The sequence below is a fragment of the Arvicanthis niloticus genome, chromosome 6 (genome assembly GCF_011762505.2).
Source record: "Arvicanthis niloticus isolate mArvNil1 chromosome 6, mArvNil1.pat.X, whole genome shotgun sequence".
Taxonomy (NCBI): Eukaryota; Metazoa; Chordata; class Mammalia; order Rodentia; family Muridae; genus Arvicanthis; species Arvicanthis niloticus.
The window spans coordinates 78,246,974-78,262,465 of NC_047663.1; the positions used below are offsets into that span (position 1 = coordinate 78,246,974).

Below are 15,492 nucleotides of genomic sequence, written 5' to 3' on the forward strand. Positions count from 1 at the left end.
TTACCATGGTAAATTGTATGCTTTTTTATGAGATTTGTCTAGGCTTATCATTGTTTCACACATAATTATACAAAAGTCATTGGCACTCAGATTTGATGCTATCTAATTTCCTCATTCTTCTATTGAAGCTTTCATATCTATCTATCTATCTATCTATCTATCTATAGATAGATATAGACATGTACAAATATATATATATATACATATATATGTATATATATATATGAACATGAGATATATATGGAAACAAACACATATTTAGAGAAGGACAGCAAGAGTGTCTACTTTTCTCTAAAGAAATATTTTTGTGAACTTCCTCATAAGCAAAGTAGGAAATGGATTAGGTTAAAGGACTCGAGTTGTATAGATGAAAATTAGAGTGAGTAAGATCTAGTTTGCACTTCCCACACTTAACACAGGGCTTTACTTATATTGGTTGTATTTATGTACAATTCTAATAAAAGGGCATCCATATCCACACACATGTGTTCATTTCATTCTACAAAGCAAAATTATTGTAAGCATCAAGAACTGAGAGCTGCTGAACAGATGGGGCATTAGCGTCTTGATTCTTGATCTTTGTTCCCTGTAAATCCTTCTACTGCATATCCTTTCCATAAATCCTGTGACCATTCAGGGCATGATGAATGGTTTTTCAAATGTGGCTGTAATGTTCTCATCGTTGTGGACAAATATGTAAACTCAGATGTCCAGCAGGATAATGAGAACATATTCAAGTCTTGAGATACTGTAAGACAGACCTATCATAATTCTACCAGAAAACCCTACGTAAACTAAGTGTAGTCTCTTAAAACCATCCTGTCTATTATTTTCCTATTATTGTTTCTGGTAAGTGAAAACCCTAAACTTTTTTTCCTGGATAGTAAACAATTAATACATGCTGCTAATTGAGTATTTATTCATCTCATTTGCCTAAGAAACAACAAAAAGAAATAGGTGTGCATCCATACTTACAGCTAAAATGTGGTCGCATTTGGTTTTTATCTTAATACTGTTCTACTAATAATGTATGTTTCTTCACTCAGGTCGTATCATGCAGAGTAGATATTTTAATAATTGCCTATTTTCATATCTTCTTTTAGACTTATCTCATTGTCTTCAAATTGCCAAGTGTATCTACAAAGTAGAAAATCCTTCTTCAGAGTTTGGGCAATATGAAGACTGTATTTATTTTTAAATGAATAAAATCACTTCTTGCTCTCAGCTTATCCCTTCATTCAATTCTAAATAAATCTGAATTTAATCTACTCGAGTTCATGGATTTAACATCGGTGAAAAGTCTTTTAAAGAAAATGGGTGAATCCAGGTTATGATGTATGAGTCACTGTATTGAAAATTACCAGCAGAGGGAACCTCAAGAGTGCCCTACTTAAATAACTACTAAATTGTTCATGGCTCCTGCAAGTGTTATTTTTTAATCATACAATGAAGAAGGTGCTTTAAGTATATTCTTGGGAAAATCTGTGTTTGCATGAAGTAGCTATGGATGAACCATGGGCTAGGAGAATTCTGTGAGGCCTCAGACTTTTATCCAATTTTAGGTTTCGGACCTATGGAAAGAAATCTATTCCTAAAAAGATATATTGAAAACCATTATTTTTATCAGAACACATTCCAAAATAAGAATGTAGTCCTTAGATTAAAATAGCATGAGGGTTAACTTCTCCTAATTTCTTGTGTGATGACCTCTCTTTTGCAGTCTTAGTCTCATACGAAAGTGAATACTCATCCCAGTACTGTGAGTTATGTGCCCAGTCTTTTAAAAGACATACCAAGTCTAGTAAAGAAATACAGCAAGGGATAAGGTGAAAATAAATGTGCACTCATTAGAAACAATTTTTGTTTCGAACAAAAGAGTCAAATGTGATGTTTTCCCACACAATGATGCAACTCAAATATGAGGTACTATTACTGTACTAGAAAATTTCAATTAATGAGGTTTAGAGAACCCTTGGTAATATACCCTGCCATAGAGCTGTGTGTGTGTGTGTGTGTGTGTGTGTGTGTGTGTGTGTGTGTGTACACATATTTGTATCCTAATATATTTAATTATTTACCTTGTCTGCAAATATTATTGGGAAATGATATTCTGCCATTGGTATGGGAGTAACTATTATGTACCTTCAGACTGTAAGACACCAGTGAGCCAAATGAAAAAAAATTTTTTTGGTTTTATATTATATCTGCATGTCCCTTAATATGTGCAAACATCAAACCATGCTTCTATGCTAGAAATAAAAGATACTGTCTTGGATGACAAATGTACCACAATTAAAGTACAAAATTATCCTATTTTAAAAGTTAATTTTTTAATTTCAGAATCAATTATATAAGAAGGAATATTCTACACAATATACTTATATGGTTCACTAAGTAAGGTGGCCAGTAAAATATACTAGGAAAATTAGTAAGTTTGGAAATATTGTATGTAGTCATTCATTTATATATTGATAATTATAGATACTCAAGTATAAACTTTATAGTTACTATTATGGATTATTAACCATGCTTTACAATATGTTAATACTGAGAAACAGTTTCAGCACACATATATCTGAGCCATGCCAATATCTTATTTGAACATCAGTAAAGCTGATTTATTTTTACTTATATTTTATTTTTACCTCAAATTATTTGTAACTGTTAAAAAAAAGTTCACTGAATAAATGACAGCACTCCTAATTTTTCTCTCACTTACTAGACATTTAGTTAGAAAGTAAAGGCAGTTTTCTATTGAAGAGATTCAGTGTCATGTGTTCAATTATGTCAGGGCTTTCTGCCATTGAAAATGAGAGAAAAGGCAATGTGTACCAGCCTGTAACACTAGAGATAGATGTATTTGGCCTGCCTACCATCTCTGGTTTGACCTCAGGGTCCTGCTGCCGGAAACTACTCTTTTGAGGGTCTTGGCCAGTGTCTTCATGAGAAAGATGGAAAACGATAACAACAAAAATCTGAAATAAAAGTGAAATTGAATGTTGTCAGTCCTCAAACCCACCTTCCAAATGTCTATCTTTAAAATTCCTTGTTAGTAATTCACACACACCCCCAATACCAGAGAACAAAGTCACATTATGAATGTGGTCTTTGACTGTGAAGGTCATGTCATTGCAATTACCTAGTTTTAAGTTTTCATTGTATAAACTGATGGATTTCCTTGCAGCACCAACTAAGAACAACTTGTAGAATGCAAAATAGAGGAGTGTTTGGTGCTGGCTAATTAGTTTCCCCTCTTTTTAATGTTTTGGACAGCACTCAGCCTCTATTTCAAATTTCTCCTCGGCCAGAAGTCCACTAGAAGTAAATGGTCAGCGGCCCATCCAAAACTCGGACTTCATCTACCAGAAGTATAACAGGAGGATGCCTCATCTTTTCAGCACCTCTTCCCCGTGTGGTTTTAAAGTGCTAAAAAGCAGCTCTCGGAGGTGCTGGTGGTTGTCTACCAGCACCCTGAGGAAGATAGCACCCATGACCTGAGCTAGGAGCCATTCACAAAACCTGAGCAAGAAACCACAGTCATCCGTCGCTCAGTCCCTGAAAATCAGTTAGGAACATGCGGAACACACACACACACACACACACACACACACACACACACACACACTCCCTGCATGCATAATTATCTGTGGGTGGAGAACTCCCAGGGAAGGTAATAAAAGAGGGCAGAGAAGAAGAAAAAAAGTAGAAGCTTCCCCCACTGACTTCTATAAATCCCTCCCTCTTCCCATTTTTTTCTGAACCAAAAAATGATGGAGTTCGGGGCAAAGGCATGTTTCCGGAAATGGAGATATGCCTCTCAAACACAGAAATGATTTATGTGAAGTTAAATATTCCACGTTCGAAACCTTGCAAAATTCAGAGTTAAGGACATCTGTTATTTTTCAGGACAACGCACGCAAAGGTTAAAAAACCCGGTTCTGAAGCCTGTCTGGCTGTCCTCTAAGCCGTGGATGAAAGGTGCGGTGCAAAGCACTCAGAATCTGACAAAGTACGAAGGACTTTAAGCCTAGGGGCCCATTCCCTAGCAGATAGGGTTCTTCCTGCTGTCCCTCACTAGTCCTGGTTCTGCAACACGCAGGGATTTAGACATATGTGTGGGAGTGTGCGAGGGAGAGCAAGTCAAGAGGACAGAGCGCTCCCCACACGTGTAAGCCTACATCTCCCTGCTTCGCAGCTTGCGTTCATTCATATGAATGCAGTGGTTAAATATTTGATCAGAGGTAGCAGAGTTACAAGGATCGGTTGTGCTTTAATGAGCACACCTTAGAATAGTGTGCTCATAAATCTCAAGAGAGAAAAGATCCTAAGTGAAGCCCCCATGTATAACCCTTTCTACCCTTCCCTTCCCCCATTTTCAGCCCCCTTCCCCCCCAAAATAGAGGAATGCTTGCAGCAGATTGAGAAAGGATTTGAGCCGGCAGCTACAGAGACGGGGATTAGGGCCAGAGGGCTGCAAGTTAAATTGCGCTGCATATAAAAAATGGGCGGATTGGTGTCCAGATCCAGTGGCTGGTACCACCTTCCTTTCTAAAATAAAATCTCTCTGGCATGAAGTCACCGCCTATTTCACATCCGGTTTGCGCTGGGACGTATTACTACTGTCTTGGTACAGAGAAATCTTTTGTTGTATAGCTGCAGATTGGATATTGGGAAGCAAATTTGGGTATGAAATCTCCAGTGCAGGAGCACGCAGAGTCCATGATGGCTCAGACCGTGTGAGTGAGCGCGGCGCGAGGACGCCCTCCGCCCGGCGCGCCCGCGCTCGCTCGCACACTCGCACAGCTCCGGCTCACCGCGATCCTCTCTCCCACACTTTTCTCCCGGGTCTGGAGCGATCCGGTGCCCAGAGGGGGCCCCGAGGTAAGTGAGACTTCGGACCACGAATCCCCAGAGCTTGCAACCTGCCTTTGTCCTAGCTGGAGAGGCAGAGATGTTCTAGTGGGGAAGACAGCAGGAGCAGCAGGACAGGAGCTGAAGCTGGGAGCAGGTAGAAACGAGGAATGTTTTCTTCTTTCAGGGTGAAAACTGCAGCCGTATAGGAGTAGATTTCTCTCTCTCTCTCTCTCTCTCTTCCTTCTCTCCTCTTTGAGGCAGATTTGAATGTACCCTGAGGGGTGGGTGGTGACATGTTGTTTTGATCTTTCTTTCTTCATTTTTTTCTCTTTTTTTCTTTTCTTTTACTCATCTTCTTTTTTTTTTCCCTGTCCAAGGGGAGCTGCGGTGAGTTGGGGAGGGGCGCTGGGGGTTGCCATCCGCTAAAGTTAAGAGGTTAGGACAGAAAACCTGTCACCCTGTTCCATTCTAGAGAAGACTGGCTCACCCTGCCTCCCCCTTTTCAGCCACTACAGCTGAAATGCCCTCTGGTGTAGGGGTCTCTCCCATTCTGGAAATGAGAAGCTGAACTTACTTGATCTGGGTGGCAGGGGAGGTGGGTAGTGGAGCATGCTTCTAGCTAGGGGAGGCATGGAGGTAGAAAGGGGGCAAGAGGCAGCTTCCTGCTCCCTTCCAACTATTATGTTTGTATTCGCAAGAAACTTTCTTCCTCCCCAACTGAAGTGCCATGGCAGGTTTGTTTTTCTCCAAATAATGAGAAGAGTGCAAAAGCTATGGTGTCTTGGCTTGGGAATCGAATCTGGTTCTCTCACCCATTCAGACTTTTCCTTTTCTAGAATCAGTGGGGATTAATAGGGCTAAGAGAAGTTGTTTTCCGCTCCAAAACAGAGGTGAACACATGCCTTAAAGGAAGAATTATCATTGTGCCATTTAGATGCAATATGTTCACGTAATGATATTTATCCAAGATGCCCCGTCATATTTTACTCCTGTGTCAAAACCAGTGTAAATTAAGAGAACGGTATGAGGAAGCTCACAGTTCTCATCTCTACAACATTTCACTCTAAAGGAATTCTGCTTCCTTGCTTACATGACTGTCTGTGATGGTTCATACTGATTGGAATGATCTGGGAGAGTATGGAAAGCATTTTGTTGATGTATTTAAAGGCATACATACCACATGGAACTAGAGAATGCTTAATGTAAAAAAAAAAAAAATGTGTGTTTTATAAAGCTCCCATCTATGCATGATTGACCCTACTAAGGAGTTAAGATTCAGGAAAGTGGTAAAATAAAATACATGTAATAGTTTTCATAGTAGGACTGGGATTAATTTCAGTGCATTTTAAGTAACTATTTCTGCTTCTTAGCCAGGTAGTGCTCAGGATTTCAAAATTTGGCTTAATAACTATGTATATATACACACACATAATTATATGAATGCATAGCACAGACATAGACATTTCTATAACTCTTCCTTTCTGTACTTGTTTGTCGCTCCAGCATCCTCCTACCATATCCAAGTTCAACAATCAGATAATGATTGATTGCGTTTTACCTAAGTGGGAATAAATACCCCCTCCTTTTCATGCAAAGCGAACCACTTAAGCTTCCATCTGTTTGAGACGAAGCGTTTTTTTTCTAGAAGCAACCTGGAAGAAATTAGAGACTGCTTACAAGATATGTGTGGGCATGTTTGTGTGCATTGGTGTGTGTGTGTGTGTGTGTGTGTGTGTGTGTGTGTGTGTGAGAGAGAGAGAGAGAGAGAGAGAGAGAGAGAGAGAGAGATGGCCTGACTTTAAGTATATCCTTTAGCTCCACAGAAACATTAGTGAGCATATTTAACAACCACAGAGGAGAAGCACGACTTTGGCATTCAACAGTGTGTTTCCAATGGTTTTTATAAAGGGGTAAATACAGTTGCTTCTGAAATCAAGGTACCTCCAGAATTCAGAGATGCATTCTGTCAAGAGAGGTGTCAGCCTACCAAGATCCCACCTACCCACATGCCCATGCCCTCCTGTTAGAGACACCACGTTTAAACCTTTCAGTACAGATTCTTCCACAGGGGCCCAAACCAGAAAGGTCAATTTTTTTTTTTATTTTTTATTTTTTATTTTTTATTTTTTATTTTTTTTGACAATAAACAACAAAATGGAATAAATCAGCAAGTAATGGAAGTGCAAGGGCTACTCTAGAAGGCAGCTCACAGCTTTTGTGTTGAGCAATTTTGTCACCTGAAAGCATTTCAACTTTTACAGGGTAAATTAAAATACTGGTATATTGCTGAATGGCGAAGTGGTATGGAAGGTGGAGAGTGGATGGTCCAGGTTACCCTTGCTTCCAATGAGTGTCATATTCCAGTGAGGTCATTTCCTGACTTCAAAGCATTCATCGGAACTGCCTCAGTCAGCCCTAGTGGTTATAACCTGATGTTTCTTGCAAGACACATTGATCTCTACTTATTCCACTTTTCAGCTGTGCAAGCCCGTGATGAAGAAAAGTCGGGGTCTGTTTGACTATCTTTGGACCTGGATCCTCGTTCTGAGCACTCTGTCAGGAAAAAGGTGGGGGCATTTTCTTTAAAAATCTGCATGACAATTTCTGTAATTTTTCATTTATTCCATCAGGGGGAAGAAAATTGTCCATGGATGAATTCATGACTAAGGGAATTCAGAAAACTTTACTGCAATAAAATTTCAGCTAAGACTAAAGAAGAATAGAACATGAAAATAACTTTCTTGTTTAGATGCTTGCTAGAATACATTTAACAAGCTTTTTTTTTTTTAAAAAAAATTAAACTAGAAATGTATGAATTCAACTTTTAAGTCTGAAACTGAACTTTTCAGTTTTAATTTGTAACTGAGCAAAAAAAAAAAAGTACAGTTTCATAATTTATGGGAGAAGTTACCAGATTAATCACTGTGTGTTCTGTAAGTTATAAGTTTATTTTCAACAGGAAATTTTCTAACCATTTGCAAAATCATACAGTAACTCACAAAAGCATGAGAGTTAAAATAATATTTTAGAATAAAAAAGTTATAATAATATTTATAACTTGAATGCTGCATGACTACAAACACATGCTGATTGTGTTTTAAACCATGGCTAATAAAATCAATAGAGATAGAATATGCCAGGTTATTGTTGTAAAATACTAGATAAAAATTAAATTGTGCTAATCTAGCACTAATACTAGGAGGAAGTATTGTGAATAAATTTCAGTAACTTGAGCTAATAAATATATTTTTAATGATTCAATAAAGAACATGAGATATTATAATAGCAGCTATCTAAATGATCAAACATTTTATATTGTTCTCTACTTTAATTTTTTTGCCTAGCCTATTCTTGTGCCTCATTAAAAGCTATTAAACATATAATAAAATCCCAAACTCCTTGAAGTGTAATAAGAAGTGAATCTTTATGAGTAAAAATCAGAGACATGAAATCACCTGGAAAGGCAGAAATTTCTGAGGATTGGTTTTAAATGAGATGTTGGCTGTATTATTTTTTAGTATTATCACATAAGCAAATATCAAAAGAACAAGACACCCATTACTGTCTGATTCTCTTAATTTGAAGAGTTAAGTGATCAGTGATTTTTGAAAAATGATATGAAGTGTTACTATTGTAATGACCTGTAGATGGAGTTAGTGCACAGTGTTTTATTACAGAGTTGTTCATGTGGAATCAAAAGCAGGTTCAGTCACTGACATTTCTCTTCAACACAGAGTGTTCAGTTTGGGGCACTCTGTGTTGTTATTAGTATTTATATCCCCCGAAAGTCATCTGAGTCTGTCTCCTAGAGTTCTGTGGCAGTTGCAGTTTTATATAGGAAATTAGATGTAAGGCTGAAGATGAGCCTGACTACAAAATCACAATAAAGAAAGATTTCCATTCCAAATGGGAGAGAAGGGCTGGGTTTGTTTGGGAAGGGGCTGATCCCTTTGCTATTTGCATTCCAATTTGAACAATTGCTGAAAGCAAGATTCATAAGCTGAACAGATTTCTTGCGTTTTACATAAGCTGTGGAAACACAAGCACAGATAAAGGTAACAGATATCAGGGTTTCTGAGGGTTGTGTTAGCAGCCCACCCATCTCCTCAGGTTTTTCTAACTCATCACCTTTTCCGTCCTAAATTCATTGCTTTCTTCCTAAGAGTTCCCCCCTCACCCCCCACCCCCACCCCCCTGGAGAGTTTTCTGAATCCCTAGGTGTGTTCCCATCTCTTTGTCTTTATCAAGATGACCTTCCAGTGTCCTTGAAAGATGATGGATGACATTTGGTATTGTGACAATGAATTTTTACAAGTATTCACTTTCAGAAAACCGATCTTGCTTTTGCCTTACTGCTGTCATCTGCCAATGAGACATGCAGGAAGTCACAAGTTCACTAAAAACTTGATTTGAAAAACAAAATGAAACATCAAGGTGTTTAATTTTGCTAAATGAGAGTAAGCTCTCAATCTGCATGACATGGATGGATTAATGTTTAGTTTAAAGGAATAAAAAAAAGATCCTGTAGAAAGAAATTTCATATATTTAGCACCATAGAGAAATTTTACTTATTTACTTATTTAATTAAAACTTTATCAGAAAAAGTAGTCATTGAAAGTGTATACAACTCATTAATATTTATACAATTAGAATAGACATTCAGAACAGAAGCAGTGAAAAGTAACATTAATGTTTATACTTTCAGTGTTGAATATCGTTAAAGCATTTATCTATGAAAGAATCAGAACTAGAAAAACAAACTAATTTTGCATCTTTAAAGTGACTGTTATCTGTATTCTGTCCTTCCTTATTCTCTTCTATTTAGCCTGATTAATTTGGTGCATGATGGTTTATTTATCTGCAAGTTTTAAATAAAATGTTATAAAATTAAGAAAAAGAGAAGTGGTCTGAATTTTGCCTATGCCAAATTAATTACTCGCATAACAGCATTTGTTTCTGAGGTGATCATAGGTTATATTTGGTGTCCCTGGCAAACAAGTGAATTCTGGTTTAAAATGCCATTATTTTGTTTACATTTATTAACCATATAACTACATACAAGTGAAGCAAAAAGAATACTACAATTTAAATATAAAGTATATAGACTTGCTACCCTTTCTTAATTTTACACCCTATACCCTCTTCAGCTTTTCATTCAAGGTCAGAGCTTTCACTGAGATTTGTCAGCAAGTGTAATTTTTTTCCAAGATAGAAACTGCTTCTCTTCAAGGATTTTGAAAGTGTCATGCTGGTCATTACATAAAACACGATTAATCCTGCATAGATAATAAAGTGGTTGTTATAAGAAACACAAGATATGGAAAGTAAAGCCCTAAATTGTTGAAAGCTAGAATAGTAATACTGAGAGACAGAAGCTATATCCCCAAACAGAAAGAACAGGAATAGCCGTTCTTCTACAGAAGGTTGGAAATAAAGTCTTATTCCAGAAAATGAAAAAAACTCATTTCTGGCCTCTGTTTTGCTCTTAATTAGTTGTGTCTTAAAACACAATGCTACCTTACACCTAGAGTGCACCTTATATCAAGACTTTTGCTTTTCCCAACAGTTCTCCTATGTCTAAAACCATAAATGACCAAGGTTAAAGAAAATAAGAGTTTGAATGAATTTTCACTTTTTCATACATCTTAAAAACGAATCAACACATCATAAAAATATAAATAACCTAATAAGTGATTTATGTATCTTCCTTTCCTAAATATCTTAAAAGAACATCCAAAAAAATCAAAAGCACAAATGTATGAAAAGGAAACGTAGGAAGGAGTTTTGGTACATAAAAAAATGTGCTTATTAAATAAAACAGAACCTTTGAATTAGTTGTGTAACTCACATATAGATGTACGTATGTAGTAAAAATAAATTATTTAGATCAAAGCCTCCAAAATGTTTCTTGCAGTAGGAGTTAACAGTCTGGTTTGCTCAGAGAAGATATGTCTCTTCTAGAACTTGCTGTGCCGAGAACTGAAAACGTAGAGTTAGAACTCATTTTCTGTATTAAAATTAAAAGCCTGCCACCGACGAGGCCACACAGAAAACAAGAACGTTCAAACTCCCAACAGCAAGGAAAGTAAGAAACTCTGAGAAAGGTTTTGAATCGTATGAGGTTTTAGTAGAAATTTGATGCTATTATTTTTTATATTTTTCCCTCAGCTATGGACAGCCCTCCCAAGATGAACTTAAAGACAACACCACTGTCTTCACAAGGATTTTGGACCGACTGCTGGACGGTTATGACAATCGTCTGAGACCAGGTTTGGGAGGTGAGTTACACTCTCACATTTTTCTTTGTGAAAGTTTAGTATTATTAAATATTTACCTATTTATCTCTAATTTCTCTTCAAGCAGTAAATGAAAATGTTAGCATATTGATTGATAATTGATCATATTTTAATAGCCCACTCAGTGCTAATTCAATTTACTAAGATAGTTTTGTGAACATAGCTATATATAGTGATGGATAGGCACAAAGTTCCCTCAGTGACACAAAAGAGATACAATTTTTTGCAAGCGCAATTGTTTTCTGTCTAATAAATTGATTATATAAAAATGAAGATAATATTCTTTCTCTCAGTATAAGATTTATGAACCTCACCTGTTATATCCAGACTGAATAACAAAAGGATGTTAGAAATAGTTAAAAATTGTGTAGCCAATCATCTTTCTATGATTTCTATGCTCAAAAATGAATAAAATAGATGGTAATGTTTTATTTTTAACCATGTATTTGAATCTAATTCTCTAGTTTGTTTTTTTTTCTTAGTAAATTTTAGTGCTTGTTTAAAAATAATTGCTTAATTGACTAATAAATTTCTGTTTGGAGAGAAAATAATGTTTGGTAATACACACACACACATACACACATAGTAGATATGTATACACACACAATAATCTTTGAAACAATAACACACAACCCCATGTATTTGAGTAAAGGAGAATGTAGCCACATCAAAATATTAGTCTTAATGTAAAAAAAGGAAAGCAAGGAAAGAAATTGAAATCTCAAGTCTCACGGGAAATCAACATACCACTCTATGACTCTAAGTTATAGCCAATTTGTCACCTTTTCCAAAGCAACAGAAACCAATAGTAACATTTAATTAGTAATATGAAGAGCCACCTTTTAAGTAAGTCAGAACATATAAAGAAAGCTAAACTTAAGACCTCAAACACTGATTTTCAAACAAAATGGTATCATTGGATTAAGAGTTATTCATTCATTCATTCTTTGTTCAGAAATGGGACTGGAATGAAGGGCTTGGCACCTGCTAGGCACATCTTACTCCTGAGCTACATTCTCAGACCCAGAATTATTAAAAATTATATAGCTTGCATATCATAATCACATGGCAGGTAATTGTTGATCTATTTTGAAGCTCCCAATATCATTAGCATCTAAGAGGTTAAGAGAAAAATGACCTACCATGGTCAGAGTTTCAGATTTTACAAATATATATATATATATATATATATATATATATATATATATATATAATTTTATACATATATTTGCAAAAAGACTATACACACACACACACACACACATACCGTCTTACCAAGTGTACTTACTTATCAAGTTTAAACAAGTTCAAACATTAATTTTGGGGCATGTTATTTCTTTAGGTTTGGTCTCAACCTTGTGTTCTTTTAACTTCTTGGGGAGAAATTAATATTCTAATGTTGCTGAGTATAATATCATGTATTACATATAACCGCAGACACTAAAAAAATATAAGGAATGAGGGTAGACACACTGAGTCTAGTGTTTAAAAAATCACCTAGGACACATAGAAAGACTCATTGTCAAGAAAAATAAAACCTTAAATTTGAGACAGAGTAATGATAGAATGGACAGCACATCTCTGTTCATAATGCAGTAATATGATGCCATTGTACGGCTAAGCATCTGGATTGATGCTAAAAATTTTACTCACGTTACATACAGATTAAATAAATTATAAAGAGTAGGAATAAGGAACCAAGTATTCACTGTGTTGCTGTTACAGATTTAAAAAGTGAAGACTTCTGAAAATGCTGACAAATTATATATATATATTTTTTCCTCTACTGAATGTCCATTCTGTCCCAGGTCTATCCTTACAATAGCAGTAGAATGAACTTCATGTACCAAACTTTCATTCATTCTAGTGTATGAAGCCATATTTGAGACTTTATTGTGTATATAAATATCCTCTGAAAGTGTGCATGTGCTTTCAGCTTGAGGAATTTATATAAACACACACACACACACACACACACACATTTACTTTAATGATCAGTTGTTATTGTATTCTTATTACAGTCTAAATAATAAGACATTACTGCTGATTTTCATATATGTTATTATTAATCAAATATACTTATTTTTTAATAAATATAGTCTACATACACTTAAACTACAATATATTGCAAATGAAAAAACAGCCTAAGATATATATCTTATGTGAAATTTGGAGATCTATGGTATTGAGAGATTTTTTTAAATTAAATTATTTTATTCATTTACATTCCAAAAGTTGCTGTCTTCTAGGTCCCCCTTTCTCAAGTTCTTCACACATACACACACACACACACACACACACACACACACACACACACACACACAAAACACACACAAACACCTGCTTCCTCGGAGAGGGTGCTTCCCCATCAGCCCACATATCAGCATCCCCTCTTCCCTTGGGCATCAAGTTTCCACAGGATTAAGCTCATCCTCTCACATTGAGAATTTCTTAAATAAACGACTACATTAATTTATCAGAATAATACCTTTAAAATTTAAATAACAACTTAATCCCTGAAAATAGTAAAACAGATTTGTGGTTTATTCCTTTGAACAGAAATAATGGTTCATCCCATAAAAACTAGGTATACTCTTGTAAGATAACAGAAATTCAGAATCTAGAAAAATATACCTTAGAAATAAAGTCTTTTAATCTCTAGAATTAATTTTGCTAGCTTTCGTTCTTGAAATGCTGAATTAAAGAATGTGATGGTCATAAAAACAAAGGCAAACACAGGTGAAATCATCTGTTTCTATTTTAAATGTTGGCCTGGAATATAGTGAAATTAGATGCATACAACTTGAGATTTTTTTTTCTTTTTGACTAACCTTATTTAATACATTTTGATGATATTTTTAAGATAAAAATATATGACTGTTTTAAGGTTAAACAATTTATGTACATTTTGATGCTAATTGCAGTTAGAATATGAAATATATTTCCAAGATATTGGTTTTGTAATATAGTTAGCTATGAATGTACAGAAAATGAATAACTTTGGTACCTCTGGTTAAATCAAAATGTTCTTATTTTCTTTGGTATAAAATATTTAATCTTCTGTTTGCTATAAATTTTAGATAATTCAAGCATAGCATGGTTAATAGTAAATTCTTGTGACAAAATGTACTAACCATCTATATTATCATTATGATTAATTTTTTTGACATAACATTTATTTTAAGAAGAAAAGACTATGGAAAGGAAAAACAGAATCTTTACTTTTTCTTCCATTTATTTATTTGTTTATTTATTTATTCATTCACTGCCTCCTGATTTATGTCCCCTACCTCCTTTTGGTCCCCACTCAAACAGTCCTTCCTCAATACACCTCCCCTTCTCCTCTGAAAGGGTGTAGGCCTCCCCTAAGTGTCCCCTCTCCCTCCACAACCCTTTGCACATCAAGTTTCAAGCAGAATTTTTATCTTATGTGAAAAATAAGCAAAAGTTTCCCAGTAGCTTATGCCTGGTTATATCCGAGATGACCTTCTCCTAGAAGAGGGCTTTGCTGTCTTCTTCATTATGGTAAAACACTGTGAAAAAGACAGAGATTTTTGTCCTGTTATCCTCACTGAATAATAATAAAATGAAACTTAACATTATGTAAACAATTCCTCCATATGCAGATCATGCATGATTTATTCACTTTTATTATGTGGGAGTGTATACCAGGATGGAACTAGGAATGAAATTCATTACTTTATAAATCCAGGTACTGGAAATTAACTTGAGGATATTATAACACTATTTTAAAAGGCTAAGATCAAGTGTCAACCAGAGGAAGATGGAATAGAACTGTAACATAAAAAAAATTGTTCTGACAGGGATTGTGTTTTTTCGTTGTACACAGGTGAACTTAAATAGATTAGAACAAGTGCAACACTAAGTATTTAATGTGAAAAGAACAAAAAAAAAATTTAAGGAGCCAGTGGAATTCGTACATCAAATACAAAGTAATTGTGCTTGATAAGAAAATTTGAATTAAAATTATGAGTAGCTAGAAAATTTATAGTATCATCAATAATTACTAGATTCTTTTTTACTTATAATCTCTTGCTTTCGTGGCAAGAAAACAAAGGAATCTTCTTCTTCCAGCAGGTGATTCAAAGAGTGTTTGAATAAACCTAGCTGAAGTCTAAAAGTGTGACACAGAGAAATAAAGGTGGAAGATCAGAAAGATCATGGAGATAAGAAAAGATAACTTCAAGTAGAAAGCAAAGAAAGGCTAGGAGATGGGGAGTGCGAACAAAAGGGTCACAGAGGCATCAGTATGACTACAGGACTAAGACAATTCTAAAGCAGAGGAGGCGGGGCTAAACAGAGGGAGAGACACTGAGCTTGT

The 15,492-nt window shown here is 35.5% G+C and overlaps 1 protein-coding gene across 2 annotated transcripts in view; it reads left to right on the forward strand.

Annotated features, from left to right (window-relative positions):
• The first annotated feature begins 4,444 nt into the window (after positions 1-4,444).
• Positions 4,445-15,492, forward strand: part of Gabra1 (gamma-aminobutyric acid type A receptor subunit alpha1) — a 53,258-nt gene continuing 42,210 nt past the window's right edge. Inside the window, exons 1-3 of one of the 2 annotated variants that reach the window (XM_034506497.2) lie at positions 4,445-4,881; positions 7,333-7,421; positions 11,023-11,132. In XM_034506497.2, coding sequence (XP_034362388.1) covers positions 7,348-7,421; positions 11,023-11,132 — 184 coding nt within the window. In that variant the 5' untranslated portion in view covers positions 4,445-4,881; positions 7,333-7,347. Of the gene's footprint in view, positions 5,009-7,332; positions 7,422-11,022; positions 11,133-15,492 lie in introns of both variants that reach the window. The other variant, XM_034506498.2, reaches the window with a different exon arrangement.